The sequence below is a fragment of the Fusarium oxysporum genome, chromosome 2 (assembly GCF_000149955.1).
Source record: "Fusarium oxysporum f. sp. lycopersici 4287 chromosome 2, whole genome shotgun sequence".
In the NCBI taxonomy this organism is placed as follows: Eukaryota; Fungi; Ascomycota; class Sordariomycetes; order Hypocreales; family Nectriaceae; genus Fusarium; species Fusarium oxysporum.
Window position 1 is genome coordinate 794,097 of NC_030987.1, and position 15,135 is coordinate 809,231.

Here is a 15,135-nt window from a genome sequence, read left to right on the forward strand (position 1 = left end):
ACTCTGACATTGGACTTTTGCTTATCAAGAAAATGAATCCTACGATATTTCGTCATGCAAGTTTGCGTCCATACGAATGCCTGGGAGGGTTTGGCCGGGATGTTCGGCAGTGAGATTGTTGCGATAGTTTGGGTCGATCTTATAAGCACTACGACTCGAAAAGCTCTAAGTTTTACCAGAGCTGTTCCAATGAAGTTGAATTTATCATCATTAATGGTATCCTTCTCATCTGGCTGGTATTCCGCCTCAGCTTGAGATGCGTCCCACCTTCATAGGAAGTCTCCATCGCCCAGAAAACTAAACAACAAAGCCTCAGTCTCTTCATCCATAATCATATTCCCCGTATCAAAACTCTCCGGCGCCGTTGGGGTTCCAACATATCCCTGCGCCATAGCCTTCGAGCTCTCCCCAACCTTCCTACAGATATCAATCAACTTCCCCCTCATCTGATTAAACATAGACGGCAAATATCTCGGCGGCGTCATACCCGCCCCCTCACTCATAGCACCCTCAATCTTGACCGCCAGTCTTTCCAGCGTCGACGTGAAATCGTGTATACCCGTGACGAGGTTCGGATCCCAGAGGGTGGAGTGTGTAACCAATAGTCGGGAAAACATGTTTATGCAGTGTCCCATTTGGATCCAGTAGGTGTACGGCATGGAGAGGATGGTGGGGGATGTTAGGAGTAGGAAGTTTTCGATTACGGCTTTGACGGCGTTGAGACATGATACGAGAAGATAGGAGCAGCGGAGGGCGTGAGGGGAGGGGTCGGCGGCGGGGAGGAGGGTCGGGTCGGTTGGTTCGTGGAGGCGTTCGTCGATGCCGATTTTGTAGAGGTAGACTTGGAGCATATGGAATGACATGGTCAATGGTGCTGCTGAAGGTTAGATCCAGGTACCGAAGAAGTTTCAAGCTGCTGTATTACCTTGTAGACGGGATCCTTGGTGCAGAGTTGCTCCGAGATCTTGTACCTGCCTCTCCACATGCGAGGTTGCCATGAATAGCGTATGTGAGATCTGTGCCTCGTTTCTATCCAAGTCTTGGTACAGCGTTGCACTGATAGAACTAGCAACGAGTTGTATCCTCACTAGTTGAACAAGATATGTGTCCCAGGGAGATTCCAAACCTGCTTCGAGAATTGAGCAGCTATTGTTGATGGAAGGTCGTGAGGGCGTCGGTACAATGTCTTTGACACAAATCCTTAGTCTAGATCAGGTTAGTTAGCATATTAAGATTATATGGTGGCTCTCTCTTACAAGGAATTCAACCAAAAGACTCCCAGGTGACATCTTCTCTCATCACTTGTCCTGACAGGCTGAGGCTCTTGCTTCTTGGTGATTTCAGTCAAAACGCCTGGTGCAGTCCTGGTTCCTGATGAAGGCTCTTTGTCGAGGCCGAGCTCTGTGACCAGTGACATGGCCATGTACATGAGATTGCTGAGTTGGTGACCAAGAACCCAATGGGTTTGATACCTTCAGACGTCAGTATGTGCAAGTGCTCGCCTTGAACGAAAGACATACCAAGCGAGGAAAACCAAAATCCCTTGAAGCAACTGAAGATTCTTCTCCGTAAGCGTCCATATTCTCCGCCCAATCTCCTCCCGATACTTCTGCGCAAGTTCCTGCTGAACCTCAATATTCTCCTGACAAGTAACCACCATGATGGCCATATACAGCATCGGCTGTTCCTGAAACAACTTCTCCGGACTTTCATCCAAGCCTATCCACACGAAGGGAAAAAGTGGCATCATCTCTTGACGATAAGTTTCTAGCATTTTGTAAGCCAGACGGTGCGAGCCAGATGATAACGGGAATGAAAAGAGTGCGTGGATGGGTGATTGAGATTCTGGTGGCGTTTGTGAGCTTGAACTAGTAGCTGATGACGCTTTTCTTGGATGAGTTGCTATTGTTATCGAGGGAAGTGTGGTTGTTGATGAGGATGATAGGAGGTTTGCGACTGAATCGAACTTGGACTCTAGTCTTAGAAGATCACTATTAAAGTCAGTCAACTACTAGTTCGCAGGATTGAGTATACAAACTCTCGCGCATAAGTCCCTCCTTTCGAATGACTTCTCCGACTATGACTCCCCCTAGGCTGAGAAATACACTCCTTATTCAATCTCTCACATCTATCCCACCAATATTAGCTCGATCCCCAACTCCAATACCGAGTACTCACCTTGTACACCGCTTCTGGCCCAACACCATATCACATCTGACTTTTGCATTAGCACAGACCGTACAAGCCTTGAGACCTCGGAGTTTCGTGTCATTGCCGTCCATGTTGATTGTGAGGTGATGTTATTGAAAAGGTGATTGTTGGGTTCTGAGAATTGACTGCAGCTCTGGACGTCATCAAATGGGCTTAGTTTCAGTGGCTATGCTGTAGTCTTGGCGTGGCTGGCGCTCTGATCCTTGGCGTCTTGAATCCTTCGGCAGTGAGGTGAGAACAGCCTAAATAGGAAGCCCGCATATGTTTTTCCGTATCTTATAACACTTATACGTCTGCTGCTTGTTGAAAATCTATTGAACATTTGATAGCGGGAAATTGGGTTTTGAACAAGTTGTAGACGCTAAAAGATGTCCATACGCCACCCTGTGAGGGAAGATCCATGTCGTAGCGCCTGTCCTGGCGCTAAACTCAGTGGAAACAGCCTACCAACGGAATATGTTTCATTGAAGCTCTTTCACATCAACCAACAGCATATAGAACTTGATTGTGATTCACCATTTGAAGAACCGGATTTTAGCTGATCCGATGCATATGCCTATGTACAGGTCCGTGATTACATAACTCCGCACGTTTCGTTGCCTCGCTGGCAGTTACAAGAGTGAGTGGTCTCGTTTACTCCCGGTTCATTTCTTTCAACCAACATCCAGTTTTAGCAAACCACGACACTTCTTGCAAGCGCCGTTATGTCTACCACCACCATGCGACCGAGAGTTTTTGCATATGCCAAATTTAATATCGATGCTCTTATCTCTCTGGCTACAATCTTCGAGGCCAACCATGCACTGTTGATACATCAACGAGGCCTAAAGCGGGTAGTACGCACTGGGTTATCTTCATCACTTTCGAGGATGGCATCGAATGGGTTTTCAGGTCGCCCCGTGGCGGATCAAGCGCTATCATCACTGAAGAATCCGCATCTAAGCTACTCATTTGCGAAGCCGCGACTCTCAAGTATCTGAGGACTCTGGGTTCGATACCGGTACCAGAAGTCTTTTCGTTCAGGTGAGTTTGACTACTCCAGAATAAATGCACCGATTGGAGACAAGAGGTACTGACATACCAAACAGTGGAAACGCTGACAGGGAAATCGGCGTGCCATACATTCTCATGAGTAAGGCTAGTGGCCGTCCATTGTCTGAGTATGACTGGATTGAGCTGTCACGAATTGAAGGGTATCCGACTAGACGCTCACTTCTCCGTCTCACGGACCAAGATCGGGAGAAGGTAATGAAGCGGTTGGGAGCGATTATGTCACGCCTCTCGGATTGTCATTTCGACAAGATCGGATCACTGTTGGAAGACAGTCATGGCAACACTTTCGTTGGTGAATGCCTCAGCCCCTCTCTCCTTTGGCAACACAGAGATGAGCTAGAAGGCATAGATCGAGGCCCTTTTGACCAGGAGAGCCAGTATCTTCAGTCCCTGGTTTCAGCATTCAAGGCTCATGCAGAGGAACTTCCACTTAGTCCCCACAGTTTCTTCGCTCCAATCCCTGATCCTTTCGAATATCCGAATTGGACTAGCTATCGCCAGGCAGTGGAAAGATGACGAGCTTTCTGTTCTATTGGCGACAAAGTTGAAGGCAACAAGAACCGACTTTCCTTCTGTATCGCGGCCCAGTTCCTAAACAAAATGGTTCCCAGCCTGACCTCAACAGATGAAAATTATGTGCTCTGCCATCCTGATCTTCACCTAGGCAATATCTTTGTTGATGAGGACTTTAACATCACATCTATCATCGACTGCAGTTCTGCATCATCGAGTCCTCTGGCAGAGCTACTTACTACCCTGGGACTAAATGGCTCACTTTCACCCCCTCAAAAGTCGCTCATTACTGCTTTCAGATCGGGCTTTTGCAGTGGTACTCAAAACTCGGAACCTGAACAATGGGAAAGGGCTGACAAAATGTGGTACTTTCTCAGGTTGGTTCGAATGCTTTCTACACAAGACTACACTCACTTCAAGTCATTATATGAGCTTGTGTACAGGAAGGAATCGGATGATATCCCTCAACTATTCTACGAGAGGAGCATACAAGAGTCTGGCAAAGCCATCTTTGCTAAGTTGTGCCAAGAGAGTCCTGATGAGGAAGAGGAAGAGGAGCATGATAGGGGTTGCAATAACCAGCTGAGCAAATCAGCTGATTTCGCCATGGCGAGAAAGCTCACCCTGATGTCCGAAATGAACCACAACTTTGTTGCGGATAGGAGATTATGGCTCTGGATCCTGTCAAAGCCATGGCTTTCCAGAGAGCGTGATGCTCAATCCTCTATTATCAGATCAGCTGAACTGAGTTATATCTAGACAGAAGTGATATGATTTACGAAGAAAGGTCTTCATGACTTACAACTTGATATGTGAGTAGATGGCACTGGCATGAGAAAAGACCAAACCGTAGCCTATCAAGATATTCATGTCAATATAGTTATGAGCGGATTGACAAGCTGTAAGAACAAGGAGCCATGCAACGCAGATGGCTAGAAAGCATGGTATTTCCTACACTGTATACGATAATCTCATGATAACTGATAGGCTTTAAGGACTTAATATAATTCTTCTGATCTCTCTGGTAGCCAAGAAGATGTTTTCAGAGCAAGGTTACCGTTAGTTTGAGGCATGTGAACAGCTAAAACATAAAACGATGAGTTCAATATAATTGGATGCAAGTCAACAGTAGTGACAATAGAAGATAGAGATATCGTCGGAACTTCTCAAAACATCAACATTTCTCAAGAAAAAACAAGCCCCAAAAGAAAGGCTCAAGTGAGTAGATCATAATAAGATGTACAACTCTGTTTAGCATATAACCCCTTGGACACTTCCAAATGATGTCGTCGACCCCAAGGGCCCAGACAACAATTAGCAACATTAACCCGCGCCTACTGAATCAAGAACGTGGTAACCTGGAATCAAGAGTTGCAAGATAGTTGCACAATGGGATGACCAAAAGGCTACCGGCTTTACTTATGAGATGAGTGAATTGCTTTAAATATGTAAATCGCATTCTTTAGACTTGACTTGCGAATAGCATCTATGAGATTAAACGCAAACATGTGCATTTGCCATGAATGAGAACTGTTTATTCAATCAAGCTTATCACAACTTACCATTACATGGAAAATCATACTGTAATTACCATTTACATGGATTGAACTCCGATCCTGGGTAGGGCAGGGCCATCTCTGGCAAGGAGCGCCTAGCTGAGCATAAGGCATAGATTGGTTTACTCGCTCATGCAATGCCAGAATGAGATTTGCATGTGCCGATCGAGGTCGGTGAGAGCAAGGCAGAGCGGTCTCACCAGTGGCAGGGTCGCGTCTTTGGGGTGGCACTTTGTTTCCAGAAACTAGATTGTGTAGATTCGCTGGCGTTCATAGAATGGTTGGATGAAAGAAAGCTTGCCAACGAGTTCAATCACTGTCAGAGGGATGCTTGACGCACCATTGACTTTGTTATTCGAAGTCAGGCTCTGTCTCGAACAATCGAATATGAGTTCGTGTACGATGAGAGAACCACGTGCTCTTCCCAGGAATGGCGGTTGTTGACTCAATTCAACCACGAAATAGTTTTCTTTGCGCTGCCGCAAAAAGATACAATGGCGTTTGTTGGACTGCGGTGAGATGCGAGTACGACATGGAGCCTGCTCAGAATCAAGTGGCTTATCTGCTAAAGCAAGAGGCCTCAAGCAATATCGCTCGTATAATGCCAATATTGACTTTGTACAACAGACGATGTGACGAGACCGAGTAAACAAACCCAGCATAAAGTCTCGCTAAAAAAAGAGACTTGGCTTGGTGCCTGAATGCGCCAGAATTGACCCTGTGATATGCATCACCCCGTCAGCGCGAATGCCCTCAGCTACCTTATGCATTCCAACGAGGCGCATGACACCGCAAACAATAGTCTCATGGCATTGTTTATCAATTGCATATAATTCTGTCGCAAACATTTAAGATTCATCTGTTTTGATGAGGTATCGGAAGATCCCCCTGGAGGTGGTATTTGGCCTAACCCATTACAGCCTCATTTAATTTCAACTGAAACATCCATGTCCAGGACCCGCACGCCATCAACTCCTTACAATATGTCTTCCCTCGCCCTGTGGCTTTGACCAATCGTTCATCTCTCCCCACTCACTCTCTTTTTTTGCACTCTCAATGAGAGAGAGCGTTGCGTTCTCTACAGGATGGCAGCCCATTCGCCTCAGCTCAACCGCCGCGGGTCGGTAGACCAGCTCTTCGAGCTGGTGGAAGGTCTCGACGAGACCCAGATTCACACTCTCCTTGAAGACTTCAACAATACCGTCTCGAGCAACATTCCCGTCTCCCACGGCATCGACTTTTTCGAACATCCTACGACGGGCGTGACCAAGACGAAGACTACACCTGCGCGATCATCGTCGATTCGAAAGTCGTTTAAGCAACTTCCTAGGTTGTTCACGCGCACGCCGAGCAAACGAGCTGTCTCTGCACCGATTGCGCGTCCGAAAACAGCGGCGCCGACGACGAAGCATTACAGACGGATTAGTCGACCTGTACTACCGACACTTTCGAGTGGACCAGACCTAGATGCTCTGCTCTCAGCGTATCTTGCGCCAGCTCCACCGCCGTCGTCTTCGCACAAGACCATTTCTCCATCGCGATCGATATCGAGTAATTCTACACTGAGCCTCGAGGCGGAAGATTCGGGCATTGATTCACTGGCACCGCTTGTATTCGGTCGACCGCAGCGAGAAGCCAGCCCAATGGGCGATATCATGGAAGTGCTCTCGTTCTAAGCACCGAATATGGACGAATAATACCTGCCAGCACGGCACTTGGACGTCCACCACGACAGTAGTGATGCAACCACTACAACAACACTATTTGCTAGCTCTGCTTTGACATTGGCTCGGCGTTTTTCTATTCTGTACGATCATTGGAGGCGTTTTTAAAGCTGTTTGCTAGTCAGGTACTAGACTGTCTGTCACCCAAGGGGAGGTCCACTTTCTACCATATCATCCTGTTTGTACTCGATGGATTCACGAATTCATTATAACTGCCCAACTACGTACCAATCTACTATACCCTTTCTTTGTTATGCAGTTGTTCCTTGACTCGAGGCCTTAAAGACTGTTTGCTGTAGCAAATTTGCCCGCATTGACTGTGCACATCGTCATCTCGTAAGGCGTTAGTGTAGTGGGCCTCCTAGACGACATGTCTTGGCAGAACTTGTAAGCTTGCTGCTTGTTGGGGATCGTACTGCTGCATCGTTATTTTTGTGCTGGTGCCCTGCTCAAAAGACTTGAGACCGTGGATCAGGGGCCAAGGACAACTTTAGTAAAGCGTTTGCCTAAGTTTATCCTAAGCTACCATAAGTGATCCTGCAGTCACCCTAAATTTACCCAAGTATTATTATCATTAGGATCTTGCTCTCCCCTCACCCAACTAAGACTGTGATCATACCACGTGACCCCACACTGGGGAGACTATCGTGGGCTTGGGACTGAGGAAAACCACACAAAGATTCAGTGATAGAGCAAATTCATTCAACAACATCGTCAATTTGTCAACTTACCAACTTTCAAAGATTCCGAAGATGGGGCGCGGAGATGTTCCCTGCCACATCATCGGCAAGGTCTTCGATGAGAACCAACAGATCATGGATCTTATCGACGAGCTCGCAGCAGAGAAAGAGCAAAACAAGGCCCAGCTGCAACGCATTCTTGACAAGATCTACAGGAATATCGCCAGATACGGTGATGCCTCAGAGGGCAAGCAAAGTGTTGAAGCTTATGTCTACGACGGATGGCGAGGCCTCCTGAACACCATTAAAGCTCTCCTGAGACTGCTTGGTACCGACTTTGTAGGCGCCAGGATGTGTTTGTTTCTCGGTGCAGAACTCATCCGTCATCCCGGTGTCCCCAAATAGTATGAAGACGATACAGCAGATGAGGAGCTTGCCGATTTATATGAGCTTTGCACAGAGGCTGATGATGTCCTCCTCGGCGCCCTGCGCAAGATCTGGATCTGTAGCGGACAGACTGAATCATTTGACTGGGTATTCACAGAGCACCGAATTGACAGACCGATCAGACAGTTGGAGGCTGAAATTGCCGTGTTTCTCTCACTCGAAGGGTATAAGCGCCGCTTTAGCAAAAGACAAAAGGCAGAACGGTATTACTATTCAGAACCAGACGACAAGGAGAACTACAAACTATACACAGGGCCGAAACTGCGATGGCACTCAGAAGGAACGGGCTTGGATCCGGACTGGAACTGGAAGCTCGAAGGAAACGCCAAGCCGATCACGGGTGGCATTCCCTACACAATTGACCTTCTGGATGACAGAGGGGACACAATAGACGATTGGGTTTACGTCTTCCGCCGCTCTTGGCAGTTTTGCCTGGACGCGCAGCAGATCGTGGAAGGAAATCTTGGTAACCAACGACAAGAACTCCTAAACACGATTTTACTTCGTCACCGCATCCCGCGAGAGATTCACAAGGAGATTCTATCTTATCTCACGGACCGCGAACCATTCCCTTACCTCAAGAAACTCGACATTGGTGCAGCCTACACCCCTTTCCCTACAGTCGGCGAGAGGTGTCTTGAATGTGAGCATCTGGATGAGACCTCGGCCATCAAGCGCACATGCCCTCAAGCAGGGTTGTACATCTGGAACCTTGCGTTGCGACGTTTCCATAGCTTCCACAAGAACGGCTTTAACCAGTGGTCCCTATGCAGTCACGGTAGTGACTGCAAAGGTCACCACGATTGCAACGACCACAGTTGGGCTGTTCGTAGAGATCCGGAGTTCACTCAATTCATCGAGAAAGAAGCTTCTCGAGACAATGATGAGTTCCTGTCTCTCGATCAACTTGGTCTTGGCCCCGTTCAGCGTATCCGTCTCGATGTAGCGAAAGATCGTGCCCGACACGAGCGACTTAAAGATGGAAATTTGATCTACTCTGAACCCTTCCGAGACTGGCACATGGTGGGTGGTTTAGGTGGCTTGGTAGACAGCATGCTCCACGGAAGAGTTCTGTGGAAGGCATGGAATGAAGGCCCTCAAGAAGCTGGAACGCACAGTGAACCCGCCAAATGGGCTGTTGGCCGGAATTTTCTCGCTCAGAGAGTTGCAGAGATGGTGATCAAAGACCTTCACTCGTGGCCGGGGCGATGTGAGTGGTGCGAGTGATCCGGCAAAGAAGTCTTTGCCAGGGGAGTAATTCGCCCCCTTTCTTTTTCGGACGGACAGTCGCTCCACAGGATAGAGAGTTTTGCAATTGGAGGCCAGGTAGTATTTCTGCCACAACTTCTCGTCAGCCTGGAGAGGATTGGAAATTCTGTAAGTCTGGATCGACAGGAACCGGTTGTCTAGACAAGGTTGACTAACAGTTCATGCCGTCATTCTAAGTGCCATCTGGCTATCAAAAAAACCCACTACGGCTTAGAAGAAGCAAGTTTGACCTAGAAAACGCATCGGGCCATCAGAGTTGCCAACCTCTGTCGGACCGGTGGTTGAAGAGTACAGACTACCACTTGCAAAGGACGGAGGGTTGGGGATAGATTGGGATAAAATGTAATAGTTTGTAGGATAGAGTACTATTTTAGCGTTCTAATTCGCCATACTCTTGTTTTGTTACTTGTTAGGGGGACCTAAAGGTTGGAGTACTGCAAGATAATAGAGAAATAACCATTTGCGTAGTCTCAAATCTGCACGACCAACGATAGGGGGTTGATAGTCAAGCGTGATACAGCCTAATTATAAGACTTTCACCCCGTGCAAATTCGCGTCTACAGTTTGGCTTCTGTCTGTTCTCTTTGTCGTCTTTTCGCAGAACAGAAAATCAAAAGTCGAGTGTCTTAACAACTTAAGCCCGCTGTGGTGGTATAAGCTCTCAGCCACAAGTCTCAACTGCAAATAACACATCTGGCTCACAACTGCAAAAGACATGCCACGTAACTCACTACTTATCAAGGAAGTCTTATTTTTCGGCGTGCAATTGTCACTTGAAACTAATGAGCCCTGTCTTCCAGCTTGTCAGCCAATACCAGCTCTCAGTAACACATAAGAAATTGCAACTTAGGTAGATCGCTGGGCCTGTTTGACTACCTCTTTGTTCCTGCATTGCCCTATGAACAAGTTTGCTTAATGGGAGCAAAGACTGACCAAACACTGGAACAAATGTCGAAATACTTCTTTGCTCGCTTTTAAAGTCTACGGGTTGACACGCTGCATGTTCGTGTGACCTACTTAAAGATGTTACGTGGAAAGATAGTGCCTGCACCCGACAAGCAGTGCTCCAGAATACCACTATGAATTAGAACATGTTTCTTGTGTTACCTCGTCACCAACCACTGGCCACGCTCAAATCTTAAGAGATGAAAAGACTTAGGTAAGTGTACTATTGGATATCTTAGCACGCCTTGAGACCTATTTTTCCTTTTGCTTTCTGTGGGAAATTTCAACTCTTCAAAAACAACAGAGCACCGTAACACCGCAAAGATGGATGACGACTTATTCTCCTCCAAAGTCGGCCGCATTTTGCGTCTAAACTACCGCTTAACTAGGAAAATCATCAATCTAGCTCAGCAAACAGGAGACATCACCCAGGAAGTCAAGAAACTCCTCAAGATTCTTTATGACAGCATCACTGATTTGAAGGACCTTTCCAGCGAATACATCAACTCTGACATCCCAAATGGTCCGAAGTACGCTGATGAGATTGTCTTGCATGCTTGGCGTACTTTCTTTCACCCTATTGAGGCACTTCGTCAACTCCCTTCGTGCGGAGAATTCGTCGCAGCAAGAATGTACCTCTGCATTGGATGGGGGTTCTATGAGGCTCCCGCCGTGAAGTTGGATTTCAATTATAACACCCTGGCCAGAGAAACAGCGCCTCTGTACGAATTCATCGTTGATCTTGATGATGCTCTCCTGGAGCCCTTGAAGAAAGTCTGGGCGCTCAGTAGAAATCGCGAGCGTTTCGACTGGGTTTTCACGGATTTTGACGCCACTTCTTTCCGTACGACGGTTGGAGCACTTTCACCGCAAGAACTAGAAGATCTTGGTGGTATCCGACGAAGGGAATATTGGTACAACGATCCAACAGAATCTGACGAGTATATTCTTTACACAGGAAAGATGCCACGGTGGGACTGTGGCGAGCAAGACCACTGTGATTTCGAGTGGACGTGGGAGGGTTCTGACGGTCCCATCGATGGGCATCTAGAATACCACTTTCTGATCGATAATGATCCTAACCGGAGCATCTGGCACGGGATTTCGAGCTTTCGCAGATCGCATCAACTCTGTCGGGATGCCAGGCAAAAGTCTGAGGCGCATATCGGACGACAACAACACCAAGCATTCGACCAGGTCGCCCGTCGCCATCGTCTCCCTCCCGAATTGCGGAATCAAATCCTAGGTTACGTCGAGTATCGCGACCCATTTCCCTACCTGGAGAAGCTCGACCTCGCAGAGGCATATGCCCCTTTCCCTAGAGTCGGTGGAAGCTGTACCCATTGCGATACCACCAAAGGAGAAACAACTGCCCAACGAACCTGTCCCCAGAAAGCCATGCACGTATGGAACCTGGCCCTGCGCCGATTTCACACGTTCCATAAGATCAACTGCAAAGGACACCACGAGGACTACAACTGGAAAGTCGATAGAGATCCTGGTTTCAGCACATATCTAGAATCTCAAGCCGCACGGGGTAATGATGAATTTGTTTCCCTGGACCACGTTGGCTTCGGGCCCCTGAACCCCATCCGAATAGAGCCAGTAGAAGACTGGATACGACAGGATGCGCTATTCAGAGGCAACGGTGTCTACGATGAAGCACGCGAGGACATACTCATGATCGGAGGCCTCGGGGGATTGAAGGATGCCATGATTCATGGACGAACCTTGACGGCTGGGTGGGAGGGAGATACCAAGCTATGGTATAACAATGAGGAAGAGGGCGTCGGGGATATGCCAACTACATGGCAATACGGACGGAATTTGTACTCTGAGAAGGTCGCCAAGGAGGTTATGAGAGGATTGCACTCGGAAGCCGATTGTGACTGGTGTATCAATGTGCCGGATGAATTTGAGTTGATCATGTAGGGCAATTCTGTACTTAGAGCCTCAGGTTTTCTTGCTCTATAAGGAGGAGATAGATGATAGAGAGGAGGTTTGGCAATCAAGAGGTTCAATCACAGTATGCACGAGTTATAGTGCCATGCGCCATGTCAGTATACACTAGAATCCTAACAGCCTATCATGATCAGTACTAATGAAAGAGCACAATAGTCCCCACTCAACGCAAAACCCGGTGTGAGAAAGCCGGAGGTAACGGAATTATAATTCAGCGAACTCCAAGAACGAGCCGCCAAGAACAGACAAGCATGTAGCGGTAGTTGAGTTGATCATGCATTAGATCACACGAGCATCTCCTTTGGGCATGGCAGACACTTGAAATATGCCAAGAATTTGACCTTATAACTTTATTCGCTGTTTAGGCGAGTTGTGAATGTGTGGCTTGGTTAGATCAGATAAGATAATCTCAATCAGGATAAAATCTCGCGAGATGGCCTCACTTTAGCGCTTGCCAAGACATTTTTGACGAGCCGACCTCGGTAGAAGAGGGGAGAAAACTCTGCACCTTTAATAAGTGACTGATAGAAAAGACCATTCGCCAATAGCCTATCTATAACTTTGAATCCAATGAGGAGTAGTATATATTTTGCCCACATCTCCTCAGTACTCTGTAAAGATTGAACTGCCCCTTTTGGCTTACAGACCTGTCATTGAATCGTTGACCATGAATAAAACAGCTGTCACCATCGAGCTTGATCAAAACGATGATATAGGCTCTCCAATATCACCATTGAAAAATCAAAAGCTGCCAGGCGTGTTGCGTATGGAAGCAGCAGCCAGCAAACTTACAACCCCCAAACGATGGATCTTCTTCACCAGCATCTTCTTCTTCAGCTACGCCCTCAACCTTGACTTCTTGACACGTAATACCTATGTCCCTTACGCCACATCATCCTTCGGAAATCACTCCCTCTTGGCTACGGTCAATGTCATCCGTGAAGTTGTGGCCGCTGCTATTCAACCATCAGTTGCCAGACTGACTGATGTCTTTGGACGCATCGAGATCTTCACTCTCGCTGTGGTTTTCAGCTTGGTTGGGACGATTATACAGACTTATTCGGCAAACATTCAGACTTTTGCCGGTGGTGCCGTGCTGCATTCTCTTGGGTATAGGATCTCATTGCTTACTATCGAGATCATGAACGCGGATTTCACGTCGATGAAGACGAGGCTGTTCTTTGCTTTTGTGCCAAATTGGCCTGCCATTGTCAATACTTGGATCAGTGGTGATGTCACATCCCCTATTCTTTCGGCGACTTCTTGGAAATGGGGAGTTGGAATGTTTGCAATCATCAACCCGATCTGCGCTCTGCCTCTCATCATCTTCATGTTCATACTCGGGCGTCAGACAAAGCGATCAAGCCTGGAGCAAGAGAAATCAGGATCCTCCTCTTGGAGTGCCTCTCTCAAGGCATTCTTTTGGGAGCTTGATGTCATCGGCGTGTTGCTCTTGACAGCTGCCCTAGCTATGGCATTGATCCCTCTCACGCTGGCAGGCGGACAGAGTGCCAAGTGGAAAGACGCCGGCATCTTAACACCTCTGGTCATTGGCCTCATTCTCTTTCCAATTTTTGTCATCTGGGAAAGGAAGGCTAGTCATCCAATGCTCCCATTTCACCTTCTGAAGCATCGAACCGTTTGGGGTTGTCTCGGCATCAGTTCTATCTTCCCTCTTGCTTTCATGATCATTGGGAATTATTTGTTCAGCCTACTTGTTGTCTCGTACAATTTTACCGTCAAAGACGCTACTCGAGTGGCGCTTCTCTATCGGTTCTGCGCCATCGTTGTAGGGTCTCTTCTTGGCCCAATCGTCATCAAGGTCCGACGCCTCAAAGAAGTCATCTTGACAGGTATTGCGCTTTGGTTCGTTGGATTTGGACTTATCTACCACTTCCGAGGTGGCTCTGGCTCCAAATCTGGAGTCATCGGCGGAGAAGTCATCGTCGGCATTGGTGCTGGTCTTTTCTCATGGCCAACACTTGTTCTTATCCAGACAGTCGCTCAACACGAGTACATTGGAGTCTTGATATCCCTCGTTTTCACTGCAAACGCAATTGGCCAGGCACTCGGTAGCTGTGTGTCGGGCGCGATGTGGACACAGACTCTGTACAAAGAGCTTGAGAAGAACCTTGCGCCGTTTGGCAACGACACTTTGGTGTCGGCTGTCTATGCTTCACCTTTGACTGTTGTGCCGCAATATCGTTTAGGATCACCTGAGAGGGATGCAATTGGTGCGAGCCATCGCTACATTCAACGAAACTTGAGCATTGTCTCGCTATGCCTTGTTGTACCGATGCTTGTCCTTGGATTCTGTCTGCACAATCCCATACTCTCAGATCAACAAACTCAACTTGACGAGACCATGGAATCTTCAAAAGATCCGAAGCAGGATACTGGCAACCAAGCATAGCGTTTCAGAGGCTACGATCACCAGCTCTGGCAAAGTCGCAGACGCGAAAGGAAAAGGGCATGGCTCAGACATCTCTGTTATGCAGACAAATACCGACAACTAAGCTTATTGATAATAAAGTATTTCCAAGCATGATTTATTGATAAAGAAACATTCGATTCGGGCCTTAATAAAGAGTTTATCGCGATATGTCACAAGCGATTGGCCGTAAAAGGTTTTCTCATTTGGCTAGGACGCCCTTTGTCTTGTCAAGGCGGATATAACGCCCGGGTTTAGTTGAGCCGGCTGTTTCGCAGACCACGCCCTGCAAAACCTTTCTCATTTGCTCCAAGGCGCAATCGGAGCTGAATTGACTTTTCTCA

General features: G+C 47.5%; 7 protein-coding genes across 7 annotated transcripts; 5 read left to right on the top strand and 2 right to left on the bottom strand.

Annotated features, from left to right (window-relative positions):
- Positions 1-103: 103 nt before the first annotated feature.
- On the bottom strand, positions 104-2,345 carry FOXG_19131 (uncharacterized protein). The gene is made up of 6 exons (XM_018399314.1): positions 2,179-2,345; positions 2,039-2,128; positions 1,521-1,991; positions 1,257-1,472; positions 926-1,206; positions 104-874 (listed from the first exon to the last, which is right to left on the bottom strand). Exons 1-6 carry the CDS (start codon positions 2,280-2,282, stop codon positions 270-272), a joined length of 1,767 nt encoding a protein of 588 aa, XP_018241363.1. The 5' UTR covers positions 2,283-2,345; the 3' UTR covers positions 104-269.
- Positions 2,346-2,915: 570 nt separating this feature from the next.
- On the top strand, positions 2,916-3,780 carry FOXG_19132 (uncharacterized protein; the record flags this gene model as incomplete). The annotated part of the gene is made up of 3 exons (XM_018399315.1): positions 2,916-3,016; positions 3,049-3,234; positions 3,300-3,780. The coding sequence occupies 3 exons, from the start codon at positions 2,916-2,918 to the stop codon at positions 3,778-3,780; spliced, it is 768 nt and encodes a 255-aa protein (XP_018241364.1).
- An 84-nt stretch (positions 3,781-3,864) lies between these two features.
- Positions 3,865-4,536, top strand: FOXG_05852 (uncharacterized protein; the record flags this gene model as incomplete). Its single annotated transcript, XM_018384299.1, has 1 exon — positions 3,865-4,536. The coding sequence occupies one exon, from the start codon at positions 3,865-3,867 to the stop codon at positions 4,534-4,536; it is 672 nt and encodes a 223-aa protein (XP_018241365.1).
- A 1,643-nt stretch (positions 4,537-6,179) lies between these two features.
- On the top strand, positions 6,180-7,412 carry FOXG_05853 (uncharacterized protein). Its single transcript, XM_018384300.1, has 2 exons — positions 6,180-6,205; positions 6,254-7,412. Exon 2 carries the CDS (start codon positions 6,419-6,421, stop codon positions 7,007-7,009), a length of 591 nt encoding a protein of 196 aa, XP_018241366.1. The 5' UTR covers positions 6,180-6,205; positions 6,254-6,418; the 3' UTR covers positions 7,010-7,412.
- A 397-nt stretch (positions 7,413-7,809) lies between these two features.
- On the top strand, positions 7,810-9,919 carry FOXG_05854 (uncharacterized protein; the record flags this gene model as incomplete). Its single annotated transcript, XM_018384301.1, has 3 exons — positions 7,810-8,076; positions 8,143-9,561; positions 9,631-9,919. The coding sequence occupies 2 exons, from the start codon at positions 7,810-7,812 to the stop codon at positions 9,409-9,411; spliced, it is 1,536 nt and encodes a 511-aa protein (XP_018241367.1). The 3' UTR covers positions 9,412-9,561; positions 9,631-9,919.
- An 803-nt stretch (positions 9,920-10,722) lies between these two features.
- FOXG_05855 (uncharacterized protein) lies at positions 10,723-12,330 on the top strand (the record flags this gene model as incomplete). The annotated part of the gene is made up of 1 exon (XM_018384302.1): positions 10,723-12,330. One exon carries the CDS (start codon positions 10,723-10,725, stop codon positions 12,328-12,330), a length of 1,608 nt encoding a protein of 535 aa, XP_018241368.1.
- A 604-nt stretch (positions 12,331-12,934) lies between these two features.
- On the bottom strand, positions 12,935-14,898 carry FOXG_19133 (uncharacterized protein). The gene has a single exon (XM_018399316.1). The coding sequence runs from the start codon at positions 14,769-14,771 to the stop codon at positions 14,403-14,405; it is 369 nt and encodes a 122-aa protein (XP_018241369.1). The 5' UTR covers positions 14,772-14,898; the 3' UTR covers positions 12,935-14,402.
- Between the last annotated feature and the right edge of the window lie 237 nt (positions 14,899-15,135).

Coding starts and splice junctions, on each gene's coding strand:
- FOXG_19131 (XM_018399314.1), bottom strand. CDS start 2,282: ATGGACGGCAATGACACGAAACTCCGAGGTCTCAAGGCTTGTACGGTC. Junction 1,207..1,256: donor GTCTTTTGGTTGAATTCCTT/GTAAGAGAGAGC, acceptor AACCTGATCTAG/ACTAAGGATTTGTGTCAAAG. Junction 875..925: donor CCAAGGATCCCGTCTACAAG/GTAATACAGCAG, acceptor AACCTTCAGCAG/CACCATTGACCATGTCATTC.
- FOXG_05853 (XM_018384300.1), top strand. CDS start 6,419: ATGGCAGCCCATTCGCCTCAGCTCAACCGCCGCGGGTCGGTAGACCAG.
- FOXG_19133 (XM_018399316.1), bottom strand. CDS start 14,771: ATGCTTGGTTGCCAGTATCCTGCTTCGGATCTTTTGAAGATTCCATGG.